This window comes from Anopheles gambiae, chromosome 2 (assembly GCF_943734735.2).
Source record: "Anopheles gambiae chromosome 2, idAnoGambNW_F1_1, whole genome shotgun sequence".
In the NCBI taxonomy this organism is placed as follows: domain Eukaryota; kingdom Metazoa; phylum Arthropoda; class Insecta; order Diptera; family Culicidae; genus Anopheles; species Anopheles gambiae.
The window spans coordinates 40,704,700-40,721,961 of NC_064601.1; the positions used below are offsets into that span (position 1 = coordinate 40,704,700).

A 17,262-nucleotide genomic window follows, 5' to 3' on the forward strand; every position below is an offset into this window, starting at 1 on the left:
CGGTGTGTACTAAAACGAAACGTCAAAACACCTCGCGTGTAGTGATCTTGGTAATAGTGTTTGTTTTGATTTGCAGCGGGTTGTGGTTGTTGTCGCGAAATAATAGTTTTAAAACAACAAAATACGCATGGAAAATAAACTAGATAGCTACCGGAAAACAAAACGTCGGCAAGCGCTCCTGAACGACGTTAAGGATCGGATTTACAACATGGTATCCTTCCACCAGGTGCAAACGGAGGAGAAAGCGTCCCACGTCATTATAGAAGCGGATGTGAGTACAGGCGAAATTTCATACGCGTTGCGAAAACCAGCTATTGATGAAGTGCTTCTTTTTAGAATGAGCCACCACCGAAGGAAAGCAACAGTAGGAGGAAAGGCGTGGAGGTGGAAGTTGCGAAAATCAAAGCCAAAGCTATCCGTTCCTTTCCCAGCCAGCCGGAACCAGCGACTTTCGACGAGTCGGATCATTCGGACGGTGCATTAACGAACGTGGCAGTAGAGCCGGAAGCTAAACCGCGCTCCTGGCTTACGTATGTAACTTATCTGGTGTACTTCCTCTTTTGGGCTACCCTGTATGCCATCGCGATAGAGCTGCGGTTCGGAGTGGTCTTTCTGATGCTTTCGGCGCTGTTCGGAATCTACTTCAATACGCGCACCAAGAAGGCACCGGGCGAGATCAGTGCGTACAGTGTGTTTAACGAAAACTGCCAGGCTATCGATGGCACCCTAAAGGCTGAACAATTTGAGCGGGAGATTGGCATAAGGCATTGACTGTGGCGCTTTGGAAGAAGCGAATCGTCAGATAGATTTATTTATTTTCGATCGTTATACATGATTAGGAACGTATTTGACGGGTGAGAGTCACAATTTACAACACACAAAAGACGCAATTTTTTAAAGGGTAATGAATGAATCATTGTGATTGAATATAATGTAATACTATATACATAGTTTTGCAATAGTTTATTCGTAACACATTGTGGTTGAGTTTTTGAAAGAAAAAGAAGTTATTCTACAGTTGTTTTAAGAGTGTATTTGTATAGGGAAGGTGCGATATGTTCTTATTATCTTTTTTAATCTATTTCAGAAAGGACAGCCAGCGACAATGCATCCAATTTTTGCTCATTTATAGGATAAAAATGTTAATTATTTAAGTGTCTAAAATTATACAAATATGCAACGATAGGAGAATTCATAGATGCGAGAAACTGAGAAACACTTAAATGTTTATAAATAATCCGTTTTATCACAAATATAGTGGAACCCCTCATAACGAGTACCCCTTACAACGAGTTTTTCGCATAACGAGCAAATCTAAATGCTCTACAAATACTTATCTTAACGAGTAAAATCTCGCTTAACGAGCCGATCGATTTCATTGTTGTTCCCGATAAGAAATCGTGATCATTCCGAGTGTGTCAATACTAAGAAACGTTAAATATGAAGCTATTTCCGAAAGGCGCAGTGTGTGAATGTAGAGGAAAAGTGTAAGAAAGGTGACACATTTACGTCCACTACTAGTCCAAAACTCACATTCCTGTTCTATTGGTGTCCTCGAAATATTTCAAACAGCGATGAATGCAAGGGATATTTTTAAACCTTAACATTCGGAGGTATAAGCAAAACAGACCTACTTAATTAAAGTCGACCGATTGATTGACTTGCATCCCATTGAGAAACTTACTTATCCGGCGCTACATCCGTTTTGCGGTCTTGGCCTGACTCAGGAGACCGCTTTGCAGTCTTGGCCTGCAATCGCTCATGGTCTCGTGCCTTCGTCTGCCAATCCGTTATTCCGGTCTGAATGGTGGACGCTTCCACGTCATCTCACCACCTCAATTTGGGCCTACCTCTGTCATTGTGGACAACCTAAAAATACTTTACGGGCTGGGTCGACCATTTCAATGGGTACAACATGGCCAGCTCACCGGAGCCTGGCGAGCTTGATACGCTGTACGACAGTGAGGTCGTCGTACATCTCGTATAGCTCGTCATTATAACGGCTCCATTGTCGTTCTACACATACGGGGCCAAAAATGAACTAACATAGAACATAAAAACGTGCACTATGGAACAGAATTTAGCACAGAAACACGATCATTAAACTCAGTCGGTGAAATTCTCGGCTCAAAAGCGTCGCTGACGGCGTAGGAACGCACGGCACATGAGTAGGAACGGGTCAGAGGAGCCAAATTGTGTTCTATGATCATCCAGGGTCAACATTGCCCGAGTCTGAATCGGCCTGGCCGGTACGTACTATATAGTCCCAGATTGTAGAATGACCGGTTGGCAGCCACCATCCTTGTGCGCAACTTAACTACCATGCTATTGTCGTCCTTTGACATTTGACCCGACATAGGTGAATTCTGTGACGACTTCAAAAGTGCGTTCACCTATCTGTCCGTCACGCGTACGTAGGTTCTGATTATTTATTGGTAGGTTCGCTGATGTTGCCACCATCAGTTTGGTGTTTGCTTCGTTCATGCAATCCGAGGTTCTTTGCCGACTGTTCGATCCATTGGTAGGCTTCTGCTACATAGGAGAGCCGCAGACCAATGATGTCTTTATCATCAGCGTATGCACATTATTTCAACACGTTTTTTGCTCCTTGAACAGATTCTGTATTCAATATAGTTCACGAATTTATTAATTTTTTTTTCTCGGAAGGTTCTACAAAAATTTAAAATAGACCCTAGAAAAAACCAACGTTGCTTAACTCTGACTAGTCTAGAATGTTGCCTAATCGAAGAAGTAGAAGTGTAGTAGTAGAAGTAGTGCTTTTAATCTGAATTGGCAGAAGGATAGAGAATACATGAAGACCACAGGGTCAGAATGGAAATTAAAATAAAATAAAATAAAATTGATTCTGTTCGAATCGTTTGTTGCTAGTTTGAAACACAACCGTAAGATCACTTTGCATTGTAGTGCGAATAATTAGAAAATTTGCATATTAAAAATAAAGATACCTCTTGTTGTTTACAGGTAATTGAACATCGTTTACTTTTCCGTATAATATATTCAATAAAACGACAAAAAACACGCAGTCCTTTGCATCGACTGCTTGTTGTTCATCAGTGCCGCTGGTACTCGTTGCGTCGTGTAGATACAACTTCGAGACATTTTTAGCGTTGCAAATCTTTGCGATACGTACTTTTGTGTACCGGGAGCGAACTGCCCTTTTTGGGTCTGGCCGATCAGTTCGCGGGGAGGAAACTGATCGCCATCGTTCGCCAATCGAGTGGCTGCCTCTCCCCCAGAAAGGGCATCAGCCCCTACAAGCGGCGTGGCAAGCGGCATGATAAGTGGGCCGCGCAAAACTGTGCCCACTAGCGCGAACGCACAACATCATGATCGTATCATGAGCGTGCGCGCATCGTCAATTGCCGCCTCGCACCATCATCATCACCACCACCGCGACCACGACGAGCCAAAAGGGAAAATGATTAATTAAAAGCTCATTGTCAGTGGCCGCCGACCACGAACTACGGGTCGGCACGAACACGAAAATCAGAGCGGAAAACTGAGTGTGTGTGTGTGTATGCCGTTCACGCGCAACCAAACGAAGGTGTTAAATGCGGCCACGCATTGGTTTGGCGCGCGTTGTTCGATGATCATTCATTTCTACCTGGCCATCTGCCCTTAGATAGAAAAGCTTCCCGCCAGGTTCTAGGACTCACGTGACACATTTCACACCGGCTAATTCGAAATCAATTGATCCGCCAGGAGGCGTATACAGCAAGCCCCGGGCAGTCCTTCGGGAAGGAGCGTGCCGAAATGGTGCCGGTGTGTTGATGAAAAGCATCACGATATCGCTGACCATCCCGATGTGAGTTGTCAATCGTGGAATTAATTAGTCAACCCTTGGGCCACTCTTTGATCACACTCCGTTGCACTGTACTCCCGCTTCGCGATCGAGGTCGGTCTGTCGATGATTTTCAACACGGTGTGTGTGTGTGCGGTCGGTTGGTTCTGCAAACCAAGCCTCCCAGAACTGCCTTCCACCGATGCAGCGGGATGCGTGTGCACGCGTATCTTCTTCGATTGACTCTGGTGAGTGACAGCAGAACGGTTCGGAGGGAAGTAAACCCTTTTGGTCCAGTGGGTCCAGGCCTGTAGTTGGTTTGTTCGGCGTTCGAAGATCGAGCTGACGATCGCACACCGTCCGCTCATTGTGGTCAATAGCGTCAATAGACCACCAACGTCCCAGTTCTTCCATGCTCCGTTTATGGAAGCGCTGTCCGTTTGACGAACATTTCATGAGCTGAAGGAGCGACTGTGTTGTGATTTCGTCACCACCGCCACCATCACCACCGATGGTGATCTTTCCCACCCAACAGGAAGACATTAGTGTGCGCATTAGAGACGCGAGTTTGTAGCGGACTCCTTTTTCGGGGTTCCAAAGTGGATGCCGCCGGTTTTGTCCGCGCGAAACGTCGACGATCGTCGGGCGAAACGGGATGATGATGATGATGATGGGAGGATTTGTAGCAATCGGGGTCGACCGGGGTTAGCTAGCAACTGAAAGGGGCAGCGGGTTCGAACAAAAAAGCAATTGATCTGTTCGTAAAGAAAACGGGAAAACTATCGATAAGATAAAATACTAGGTGGCCACACATACTATCCTAATCGAGAGTGGAAAAACGGTCGGCCTGGTCGTCGAGCTGTTATGTTCAATTATTTATGTACGGCAATGTGCGATCGAACGATCCTTCTGGGGAAAATGGTAGCTGATAGCAAGACGTTAGGTAGGAAGAGTCCATCCGGACTGGAGCACCGATACCACCACGCGACCGAGACGTGCGGAAGGAACGACGTGCGCAAATGAATCGAATTGGTTAGCACGGTCGGCCAAGTGTTTTGCATCGTGGTGGAATGTGTTGCAATGTTGCTTTTTTAGAGGTTTTTGTTTGTTGGTTTTGTACTGGAGGTTTAGAGGGAACATAGGACCAATAAACACCTTGATCGTGTTGTATCGATCGATGTATGGTGGTAAAAGACACAGCAAATAAAAACCCTTCATCCAATCTTGCTAATGGCCAGTCGATAGCTGTTGCTATTGAATGACTTGCAGTTGATCGTTTTTGTTGCTGCACTTAAAGCTTTGTCCCGGGGCGTATGAGGGACAACTAAAACGTTCCTTTTAAAGAAAGCGGTGTGTTTAGCTCTAATTTAGACATGGACTAATTTATTTGTTTACAACGACTAGTCCTTGTTCAGTAAATTTAAGGAATATAAACGAAGCAGATGTGTCTGTTTTTTTTTAATATTTGGAAATACCTGAGATAATTAATTTCTAAAAGACATTGAGCTCTAGATTTATATGTAGTTTCTTTAAATGATGCTGAATGGATTGGATTATTTTGTTATGGGTACAATATGGGTACAATATTTATGGGTTTTAAAAGAAACATTTGGCACCAGAACAAATCTAAAATGTAGAGCAAGTAGGTCAACAAATTAATGATGTGCTTTCTGGAGCGCACTGACGACTCCGATCTGACTCCGCATGTTGATAGACGGATTCCAACTTCGGCGTTATCGGAACCATTAGTTTCGCCCGGAGTCGGAGTGGTCCTGAGTCGTCTGGAGTCATCCGGAGCCATCCGGAGCCATCCGGAGCCATCCGGAGTCGTTCAGAGTCATGCAGAGTCCGGAGTCGGTCGGAGTCGCCTGAAGTCTTTCTAGAATCGGAGTCTCCCGGAGTCGTCCGGAGTCTTCCGGAATCGGAGTCTCCCGGAGTCCGAGTAATTCGGAGTCATCCACAGTCGATCAGAGTCCACTGGGATCGGATTAAATTGGAGCCGTCCGCAGCAATGTGCTTGTGGACAGGCATTTATTTTCGTAGTGTTCTTTTGTCCTACACTTTGCGCGTGCACTTCGTATACAGGCCTTTGTTTCGAAGGCCAACTCCGGGCGACTCCGAAAGATTCCAATTCGAGTGACTACGGACGGCGATTCCCAAGGACTGAGCTGACCTACCTAATTCGGAGTCGGAAATGATCGGAGTCGGAACGGAGTCGACTCTGGTTTTTTGCCAACTTTTACCATCACTACAATAAATTAGGAAATTCTTTCGGCTTGTTCGTATTTAACACCGTTATATTGCCTACCTTTAGGCGCTTAGGAGAGCCGTTATGGAGTAATCTTTAATTACATATAGCATTTCCCAGAGTTGTTGTTGGCTTGTATGATAACTCTAACGTTTCCACACGTTTCAATTGATTTGTTATCATAATTTTGACGAAAAAGATTAAAATGTATACTTTTTCTGACCGCATGTACCCGTGGAATGCTTTCATTTACATTTAATTGTAGCCGATCAATCAGATTCGGAGAAAAACGAGAAAGATAGTTGAATTTATCAACGCAACGGTTTAAGTGAACTTTTTTAGGTTTTTAGGTATTTTAGGTGTATTAAGACGGTTACTTTGCTCCACGTACGTACTTGTAGTGAAGGGTTCCATCTATTTAATTAGGCACCTACTATCGTGTTGGGTTGCATCTTTCAAACGGTGACAAGAATTTTCTCAACATTTTTCTGACCTCGTGTGCAACATTTGTACATGCTCCAAGATTTAATGCTTTAGACGTAACTGGTGCTTATTATGTTACAATTTCGCCAATTGGAGTAGTCGTGCTGGTCCAGGTTTTTGACTATTTCAGATTAAAAATACCTCTTCATACCACATCATTGCACAGCGGATAGTTATTAAAATAGCAAAACAACACCACATTTAGGTGTACCGTTACATCGGCGGATAGGAAAAATTAGGTCAGTAAGTAATTTCAGACCGTGCAAACAGACCCCCTTGAAATAGTTTGCAAACTTCTTTCTAGCAACAGCCCAACAAAGGTAGTTCACGATTTCCTTCACCGACTGCATTTGTTCCTATTGTTATCCAAAGCGGGGGTGATTGGACATAATTTCACGTACCACCCACCCCATATATTCCTTGTGGTAGAGCGAACATGGAACATTCCATTCGCTCTGCAACCGCAATGGCCCCCATACATCTTTGGCTGCACATTGTCTGAGCTTGCGCAACAAACAGTAACGGATGTGGACATTTTCCTTTTTTTCCTCGCTCCCCGCAAAGGGTGTAAAAACGACGCTTAACACATCCCTCTCGAAAGGGGAGACTCGTACTCCTTTTTTTCGGGCTGTCTATCTTATGTGGAGAAAAGGTGCAGGAGTGGTATAGACGCAGGACGTTTTGCCTATTAAAATTTTTCCACATTCCATTTCAATTTTTCTCGCGGGCTACTTTTTCTGCGTTGCCCCGAGCAGTGTCATCCCGGAACTCGGGTAGTGAAAATGATTGCGGGAGAAAAAGCAAATGAAGTACCAGAGCCAAGCCCATGTGTACCGGAAAAGGGGAGGGGAGGTTGGTGGCTCCCTTAATAAGCTATAAAATGAAAATCTTTAATTTTTAATGACTCTGGCATTGCTGACATTGCGGCAACGGTGGCGGACAGGAGCCGTGGTAAGCCGTTTTTGCTTCGCCAGATCCATTCTTGTTTGGATGCGGTGTCCTTCTTTGGTCGCCCCCCGAGAGGGAGATGGAGGTCGAATGACGAACATCACGCGCTTATTTGGCATCGAAACAGATGTGTTGAGTGTGTGGTGGTTGCGGTGCGTTCGGTTTCGTTGCGTCGTTGACATTTTTGTGGTTCTGCCACAGAGGAGCCTTTGTGTCCTCTCGATCGATCGAGCGACTCGTCAAAAATAGCTTTTGGTAACATTTCGTCGTTTTCTTCATATCAAAGGGCAAGAGGCATGTCCATTTCCAGCCCGATTGTATGGCATTTCGGTTCGCTCTTATAACAATTTGTTTCGCCGTCAGTCGACGTTCAGTGCAGTGTCCGTGCGCTCGTTCGTTATTTATTATTGGTCGGCACGGTTTTGGGAGCCGCGAGCGTACGAGAACGGGGCAGGCAGGCAGGCAGGGCCACAACAGGGATCAACGACAACTCTGAGATGGGTTTGACTCCGTGTGCTGTTCGGCATGAAATCTTGCCCCATTCGGGACCGCGGCTCCATCTTCCCAGCGCTCGCGATCTGATGTCCGACGCGGATCGCACGTGGATGGTATGGACTTTCGCATTCGCAGTTTCGATCGGTAATGGTGTCCCGATGCTATAATTGATATAAATTAATTTCTTCCATAAAGCATTATTGAGGGTCGTAAACATTGTGTACGAAATATTGTGTGCTGCTTTCTGCATCTCACCGTAACGTTTCACGGCCATACCTGGGTTTCGGGTTGACTTTTTGGACGATCGTTCGCAATCCAACCTCGTTGGCAGTTCCCTTAGATGCTCAAAGCAATTACGATTCCACTGTGCAAGATGGCAGTGGCGGGAGGTCGAAAGTCCATCAGCCCGTCAGTTCTTCCGCAAAAGGAAACGCATCACCAGCACACTGCCAGCGGCTTCCAGAACAGGAGCGCGGAAGCTCCAAAAGGTGACTCGATGATCATGATGATGATCGCGATGATGGTTGGTGGTGAAAGCGAACGTTGCACCCGGTGTGTAGTGTTGTGTTGATCCAACCTGACCCTTACCGGGTGTGCAATTTCCTGTTTGCTGTTTGTTTTTCGTCTCCGCAGGTCAATGCCTGAAACACGGTGCGCTTTTGTTTGAAAGAGTAAAATTATAATCGACGCTCATTAAAAAAAGAAGGGTTATTAAGAATGGGAGGTGACAGAATTCATCAAAGTTCAGCGCAAAAGGTTTGTTTTAAATTTGAGCAGCAGTTTTTGTGTGTGTTCTTTCCCGCATACGCTTATAAATATGACAACTGTTGATTGTTGCATTTTTTAACAGTCTGCACAAACCATGCTGGCAGGGCGAAGCACAAGGCACACACACACACACATTAGCATATGCTAATCTATGCAATCCGAAGGTCAGCGGGAGGTGTCGTTGGTTGGCTTGAATTGATGTATGATTGGAGTCCAAATTCTAAATGCAAAACCATTTCTTATTTTATACCGATTTGTAGTTTGTTTTTAGATATGTTTTGTATTAAATTGATAAGTTTTTAGTTTTATTTTGTTTAAAAAAATGTTTTGAGGAAATTATGTTGCAAACATGTTCTTAAGAATTGATCTAAAATGATCTTCAATAAGACAAAGGTTTCATTCATTCCATCAAATTGTTGTTGATCGCTTTCTGCTGCGTTATAGATAGGAATATAATATAATTGTTTGCATTACTTGTACGGTGAAATCGGGATCGGATGCAAGTCGGGTCGGCAGACTTCGTGACTTATTGAGTATCCCATGCAGCTGGATAGTCAGTTCTTGTTACGGGGGACGGTCCCATATGCGGCTTGAACCCATGACGGGCATGTTGTGAAGTCTTGCTCTACCACGAGACCAAGCTGAAGACTCTACCACGAGACCGCCCCTCTACAATCACCATTACCCGCTTTTTCAGACTCTACTGCTCCGTCATTTTTGACAATGATAAAACCTTGTAAATATCAATTCCCTGTAAGTGAATAAGACGTAAGACTGAGATTACCAATATAATGTAGATGGCCAGAAGTTTCCATTCCATTAGTTGATCTGTCGTTAGATGTGATAGGATGTTATGGATGTCTGATTGCCTACAATGACCAACAGGGAATAGAATGGAGATAACTATTTGAACGACGTTTTTTTATTTAGTTATATTAAGTTTTTATGGTGACTGTAGTTCCCGCAACAGTTCCTTGCTTGTCAGAGCTATCGGCAACTTTTCATCCAAAACGTTACAACATCGGATCTTTATACAGTAACGTTATTTCTAGAGGAAACCAACTGCTTGGTGTCCTTTTCAGGACGACCAAATAATTTCGCGATAATTCCGCGAGCAGCATTGTTCGTCCGGTGTTAGATTATGCCTCTTTCCCTACAACTGCTATTGATTGGATTGAAACTATTCAGCGCAAATTTACTAGATATGCTCAACGCTTTTTTCCCTGGCGACAATCTTCCATCGTATACTGCACAAGGCCGTCTTCTAGGCCTTGATCCTCTTGTCGTAAGGGAACATAACACACAGTGCCTTTTCATAGGTTCTCAACGGTGCCATCGACTCAACGTCTCTGTTGTCCCGCATAAACATTCTTGCTCCACATAGGACTTGCTTGCTTAGGACTAGACATATTCTGTGGATACCTCAGCTTCTATCCAGTGCTGGTCGGTAAGACCCTATGATTCGTATGTCTGCGGAGTTAAATGCTAGCTCCGATGCATTTCACTTTGGGATATCTTCAGAGCAGTTCAAAGATAGACTCTGGCTCCTGCTCATGGATCCTTGCCTATTGAATGTTGTACATTACTATTACTTTGGTACTATCTGTTGCTGTAGTGGAACGTCATTATTTAACTTGAAAATCTTGTAAACATGACGATTATTGTAAACTGTTTTTGCACATCTTGAGTTTGGCCATTGTGCCCGTTGAATTAAATAAATAATAATAATAATAACTGACAAGAAATTGACCAGACATGTTGATAGCAATATTTCTTTAATTCGTAATATAATTAAATAATTCAAATTATTCATGCCCGTTTTAGATATACCAAAGGCTAAAGGAATCTTCAATTCTTTTTTACCGTTTTTCAATTATGGTTGTTACTTATTGTGATTCGCACCCAATCACAGCTATTAAGTATCTTTCACTTTAACCAGAGAAACGATTCCGCGAGCGAGCACATGAATTATATCCATCGGTCACGGAAGTGAGTCTGGTTATCCAACAGACACCGACGTTCACCAGCTCACTCGACACTCGACGCTTATTGGTGTGATTATTGGCGTTGTGGCGTTTTGTTGTGCTCGGTTCCGAAAAACCCCTCCTTTCAAAACGCAATGCTATTTAGCCCTCTGCCATTTGTGCGCTGCCCTATCGAACCGGAGGGTAGAAATATGCGCGTAAAAGTAGCAGGAGCAGGAAAATGTTGTGCACGAGTCCCGGGCGAGTCAAACGGTCGGGGTCGTATAGCCGTACTTAATGGCAGTTTAATTCAATTTCCAGCCAATTTTGGCAATCGTTCGCATCGTTTTGCCACATCGCTGTACTGTAGGCGCTTTAGTGTGATACACGAGGCGTACGCCGGAACATTGGGGTTAGGTTCTGTGCGTCCGGTCGCTCCCGAAATCCTAAACGCCATCCTCGGGCTTTAGAACGCTGTCGTCGCTTTTCGTGTGCAGCGCGCTGTTTGCAAATGGTTGATTTATTGCTGTGCGAGGATACGATTTGTGTGTTCTCTATCTATGTTACGCTGGCCGTTTGATTGTTAGCCGGGAGGGAGGTGTCGGAAAATGTGGGAAAATAATAGAATGATATAGCAGTAGCAGGAGCAGCAAACCAATCGTGAGGAGTACTGCTATCAGCCGGATGTAATGGCTTCATTACACGATCTTGCACGTTGAAATTATCGCGCTCATCGTAGGTCGTTAGTGTGATGAACAGGCATGGGACAAATTTCGTGCGGCGTACCGAACACAGCTTTGATTGCGATTTGGGGAGGTTATGGGACAAGATGAATGAAGAAAAATTCAAATAAAAACTCCTCGTGTATGTACAATTTTGTACACTTTTGAATGTTTTGAGCTCAAAATAATACATAAACTCACACTTACCTATTTGAAAGGTTGCATAGACGGGCGGGTTGACCTGTTCTAATGAAGTTTTAATGGGAATATGAGTATTTTCCAATCACATATACGGAAAAAAACCAAGCATGAAATACAATTTAACTGTTAATGGTTTTGAATGACTTGGTGATCCGGCACAAAGAAATCTCCCGCACAAGGTGTCGTTCGGCTTGTTGTTCATAATTTCTTCCTCTCACTTTCAAAGAAACGATCGGACAAAATCTTGTAAGGTACCGAAACCACTCCCACCACTTTATCCAAATGAAAAAAAAAAAAAACATTTAGGACCCACCGGAGGGAGAAAAAAAACCTCCGAATCATGACAATGACCTCCTAATAGAATTCCGGTCCAAAACGGCTTCGCACATTCACGTCCTGTCGTCGGGTGTATGAATGAAATTTCAACGGCATAGTTACGGGCGTTTATTTGTTAATGATTAACCACTTCAAGAGTGGCCGGCAGTGGGCCACTCAAACCGTAGCCCCGGAAAGCGCAGAGCAGGGTGGGTGCAATAATTAAGTCGACAGTCGACAGAGCGTGCGTACCCAACAATCGGGGTGACGGGTAACAAAACGGTACGAGAACTCTCCGGGGTCCTTCAGCCGGCCATAAACTAATAAATGAGCTGCTTGATCCATTCCGAAAGGATCCGAAAGCATCGTAAAGAAAGCGACGTTCGATTCGATGATGACCGGGGCAATCCGGACATTGATGAACGGGAAAGATTTATGACTTCGAGCATGACTTTCCTGATGCAGAGGGTCCTCGGTCCGACGGCCGGTGGCCCACCGGTCAGTGACGCATCCAATTCTACCGCAACGTCGGACCGCGACCGGCTAGGATACCATGAATGAAAGTTTTGGGATGTGAGAAAAAGGACAATGAATTATCGTTTACAGGAGATTGTACCCGTGCGTTGAGCTGCATTGAGGTGAGCGAACCCATTGAGCAAAGCTACAGCGCACACAAATCGTCCAAAAATTCACGCTATTTACCGAGGACGCTCTCAGTCTCGATGGAGGGTATGCGCAGTACAGTTTGTGAATGAAAGAGTTACCAAGTGGAATGTTAATCCTGCATGATAAATGGCTCCACTGGTTGAGGTGAATGTGTAGATGGACTGAGTGAGTACTTGAATTTCGAGAGCTAATTGTTTGGAAACGTACCCCGAAAGCGCACGCCATGCCCCGGGATTGTACGGACAAAAATGAAACGTAAAATCCCAACTGTGCACTGTGCACAATTCGTTTGATTTGAGCGAGCATGTTCAGGTGGTATGTTGAGGCGCAGGAAGATGAATCAAAAACTGATTTGCCCCATGAGGGTGAAGCGTTACAAAGCTCGAGTTTAATCTTTTTATTGTTGGGATGTAAGTAGAATTTACCTTTTTTTATTTTCGGTCGATTAAGCGAAAGAATGTGTTTAATACGGTGAGGGTCATGAAAGCACGGAGCTCATCATGATCATTTCAAGAATTTTATTTTATTTCAGTGTACATGTTTAATGCATACAAGTAGCAATAATGATTCAACATCGTTCTTCTTCTTTTTCTTTGGCACAACAACTGTTGTCGGTCACAAGGCCTGCATGTATCGAGGCCCACCAGTCTTGGTACAGGCAAGGTCAGTGAAGGCCTGTCTGCCAGGACTTGGTTTTCAGTGACTTACTGATCACACATAGCAGGATAGTCAATCCCACGTATGGGGGCATGGTCCATTAGGGGCTTGAACCCATGGCGGGTATGTTGTTAAGTCGTACGAGTTGACGACTGTACTACGAGACCGCCCCGTAGTGGTAGTCGTAGTCATGTTACTTATTTTTAAGGCAAAGGTTTAAGGCAAGAACATTGAATAGTGTGTAGTTTGGTAGTGTGTACTAGGAGAACATCGCCTTAAATCACAAATAGAAGAGTTCTTAGAAAATTCGCTCTATTGCAACATTGGCTTTACGAACTTTTGAATGATTTGTGTTTTTGTGTTTTTTTCATATTCCCTACTTGACACCTATGTCGATGTTGGTTTATTTCAATATGTGTTTCTATAAACTCTATTCTCCAGGTTTCCGCAATTGTTTGGATATGTTATTTGATGCCACTGCTTAAATATTTAATAAAGGTAAACATATATTGGAACAAGCAGTTTATAATAAAGTGAATATAAATTGATGCCATTGGCTCAAAATCATATAACCTTCCCTAGATCAAAATTACTTAAACGTGTGTTTTATTTGTTTCTGCTTGCATAGAACAACGTCTAACCCTTAGAATAATCAATCGAGAAGACGTTAGATTTGGCTTGTTTTTTGTAGCGTCACCGCAACTTTACACACAACGCACAAAACCATATCAGTACATCACTGCCTGTTGACTTGAGCAGCACAATTGCACAATTAATTAAAGTGACTTATTTATGATAATGTAATAAACTTTCAATTGGACACAATTAGCCGATCGTGTGTGCCTGCAAGTGCGATCCTCGCGGGTGCGTTCCACCCACAATCCGCCCGCTCTGCGGAAACCCCCCGGGCGAAGTCCCTGGTAGTATTTAGTAGTTCCACTGTGTGCGACATCGGTTAACAAGAGCGAAGAACAAAACATAACAAAAAAAAACAGACATCAGACATTGTCATTGGTCTGACACGCTGCAGGCCGCAATTGAGTTGTAAATTTATGTGATTTAATTAAACTCCTCGTACGAATGATGTGACTTATCGTTGAGCTCTGCCCCCGCACGAGAACGTTACGACGATGGGGGAGTGTCGAGATTTCCTGGAAAAAAACTGCGGCAATTTAACGCGCAACGAGTTGTGTAAGGGCAAGAGCATCGCGGTTTCCTTTTCTCCCATGCTGGTGCGAATGTTTTGCGATCGTTTTTTTTGGAAAAAATAGCCTGATAAAATGTATGTCATCTACACAATACAATCGATTTTCCCGTTAAGCATAGCTGTTGAACTACTTTTCAGCAACAAGTTTGCGAGTGGGCAGTCATGGAGTCGACAGGCCACGACAAAAAGGACACAACCTGATGCACGGGATCAGTGACCTCCGTTTGGTGGCACAAACACCGCAACACACCAAGCGGTTGGCCACACAAAAAAAAAACCCTCAACCATGGGGACCAATCAAAATATTTTAATTCCAATAAAGTTTTTGCAAGCCTCCCGGCCGCGCCCGGGCCGCCGCCGGTACAAACTGCGAAGCCCAAATGTATAGAAACAATTTATCGCAAATATCGCGCTTCGTTCCTCAGGCGCGCGCGCGCGCGTTCACCTTTCGGAGGGCAAACGGCAAAATGACAAAAAAGGCCCGCACCCGCTGCTTCGGTGGCATCAAACTTATTCCATGCCTTGTTTGTGCGAGATGGAGCAGAGCAGCGAGGACGCCTTACATCGCTAATGACTTGTTTCGAAAATGAAGCTATGGTCCACACCAAACTGCTGCGCGCTGTGTGCATCCTTCATCAAAGTGATCGTTGCATTTTTGTCGTAATTTGTCAAGCGGTTTTTGCTTTTGCGCAGTGTTTTCGGCTCCACGCGGGGTGTGGTGTGTGGTGTTGATCTGCTCCGTAGGTGCGTTCTGTGCTTTCGGTGCTGCATCGAATCGTTTATTTTGTAAAAGAATCATTTTTTTGCTGTTGTTTTGGTATCTGGGCCAATTCCTCCTGACCAATTGTTCCCTTTCGCTGATTGTTGTTTTGTTTTGCGTCTTTTTTTCATTTTTGCTCGCACAGTTTCGCCATGCTTGCGCGTCCACATCGGCTCGGTGTCACATTGTTGTTGCGTATAATAAAAGGAGCGTTAAAACAGGCTGCGTGCGCAGCGCTGCGGCAAAATGGCGGATAGGTGAAGAACAACGCGAAATGTGATGTCGTCGTGGTCGTCGCAGTCGTCGTTGTCCCCCTCTGTGTATTGTCCCGATCTGCGCCAATGTGGCGGGGTGATATTATTTTATTTCCCGTTTTGCACATACACGCAGACACACACACCAAACTGTGGATGCCGTTTGAATGCTCCTGTCCTCTGCGGGTTCAACTGTGGAGTGCGGTTTGGGGTATGGGCTGTGGTGTGCGCAAAAAATGTTGGAATTTTAACAAGATGTTTATTTTATTTCGAACAATAAGAAATACCTGCACAGACAGCCAACGGTGCTACTGGTGTTGTTTCTTTTTTTTTTTTACTTTTCCTGTCTGCTGCCGTCTCTCTGCTATCAGAAATGGTATGATGTGACGAGCAGTGCGGCACGTAAGTCAATCATAATTTTTGTTGGTTAATTGTTATCCTTTCGTCTTTCGGTTCGCGAATGGTACCGTGTCCGAGATTCATGTACCTTTCGAAGATCGTACGTAAATGTAGCATTTAATTGTAATGTAAGCCATAACCATAGTTTATGGCATTTAATCGTCCGCAAAATGCACGCTTAAATGATGTCATTGAATTTTATGATTTTTCATTGTATGCTTTTCAATTGTTCTGTAATGCAATGGTATAAATGAAAACACAAAGACGTGCACTGTTTAAATTCATCTATCAGAAAAGTAGACTTTTACACAAAGAACGTGCATGATTCAAACACGTGTTAAAGACAAACGATGCTGCTTAAAATCATATGTGCATTAAAAATGTTAAATCGGGTAAATTCAATAATTTGGTATAGTTCAAAAGACCTGAAGAATAGATCCTGATCCAAATAAATATTATTTGAAATAATTTAAACCTGTTAAAGGGCAATTCAAGAATGTCAAATGTCAAGACAGCAGTTACTTTTTGTGGGATTACCAACGTACAAAAGTTTCCGTCTGGTTTAAGTTTACAAATTTTTAAATATTTTAAAATATAATTTTTACTTATGTAAACAAGTAAACAAACAAGTTAAATACAAGTATTTTGCTTGAAATCACTTAAATCACCTTAAAATGAAATTTTGGAAATTTTATAATAAAATGGAAAATTGTCTGAATTGTCTTTCGGTTCGCGAATGGTACCGTGTCCGAGATTCATGTACCTTTCCAAGATCGTACGTAAATGTAGCATTAAATTGTAATGTAAGCCATAACCATAGTTTATGGCATTTAATCGTCCGCAAAATGCACGCTTAAATGATGTCATTGAATTTTATGATTTTTCATTGTATGCTTTTCAATTGTTCTGTAATGCAATGGTATAAATGAAAACACAAAGACGTGCACTGTTTAAATTCATCTATCAGAAAAGTAGACTTTTACACAAAGAACGTGCATGATTCAAACACGTGTTAAAGACAAACGATGCTGCTTAAAATCATATGTGCATTAAAAATGTTAAATCGGGTAAATTCAATAATTTGGTATAGTTCAAAAGACCTGAAGAATAGATCCTGATCCAAATAAATATTATTTGAAATAATTTAAACCTGTTATAGGGCAATTCAAGAATGTCAAATGTCAAGACAGCAGTTACTTTTTGTGGGATTACTAACGTACAAAAGTTTCCGTCTGGTTTAAGTTTACAAATTTTTAAATATTTTAAAATATAATTTTTACTTATGTAAACAAGTAAACAAACAAGTTAAATACAAGTATTTTGCTTGAAATCACTTAAATCACCTTAAAATGAAATTTTGGAAATTTTATAAT

General features: G+C 43.2%; 2 protein-coding genes across 2 annotated transcripts in view; one reads left to right on the forward strand and one right to left on the reverse strand.

The window, feature by feature from the left end:
- LOC5667758 (uncharacterized) overlaps window positions 1–17,262 on the reverse strand; it is a 549,880-nt gene that overhangs the window by 71,609 nt on the left and 461,009 nt on the right. The gene's annotated exons all lie outside the window — the stretch shown is intronic.
- LOC1274344 (SAYSvFN domain-containing protein 1) lies at window positions 15–950 on the forward strand. The gene is made up of 2 exons (XM_313451.6): window positions 15–271; window positions 337–950. The coding sequence occupies exons 1-2, from the start codon at window positions 128–130 to the stop codon at window positions 769–771; spliced, it is 579 nt and encodes a 192-aa protein (XP_313451.5). The 5' UTR covers window positions 15–127; the 3' UTR covers window positions 772–950.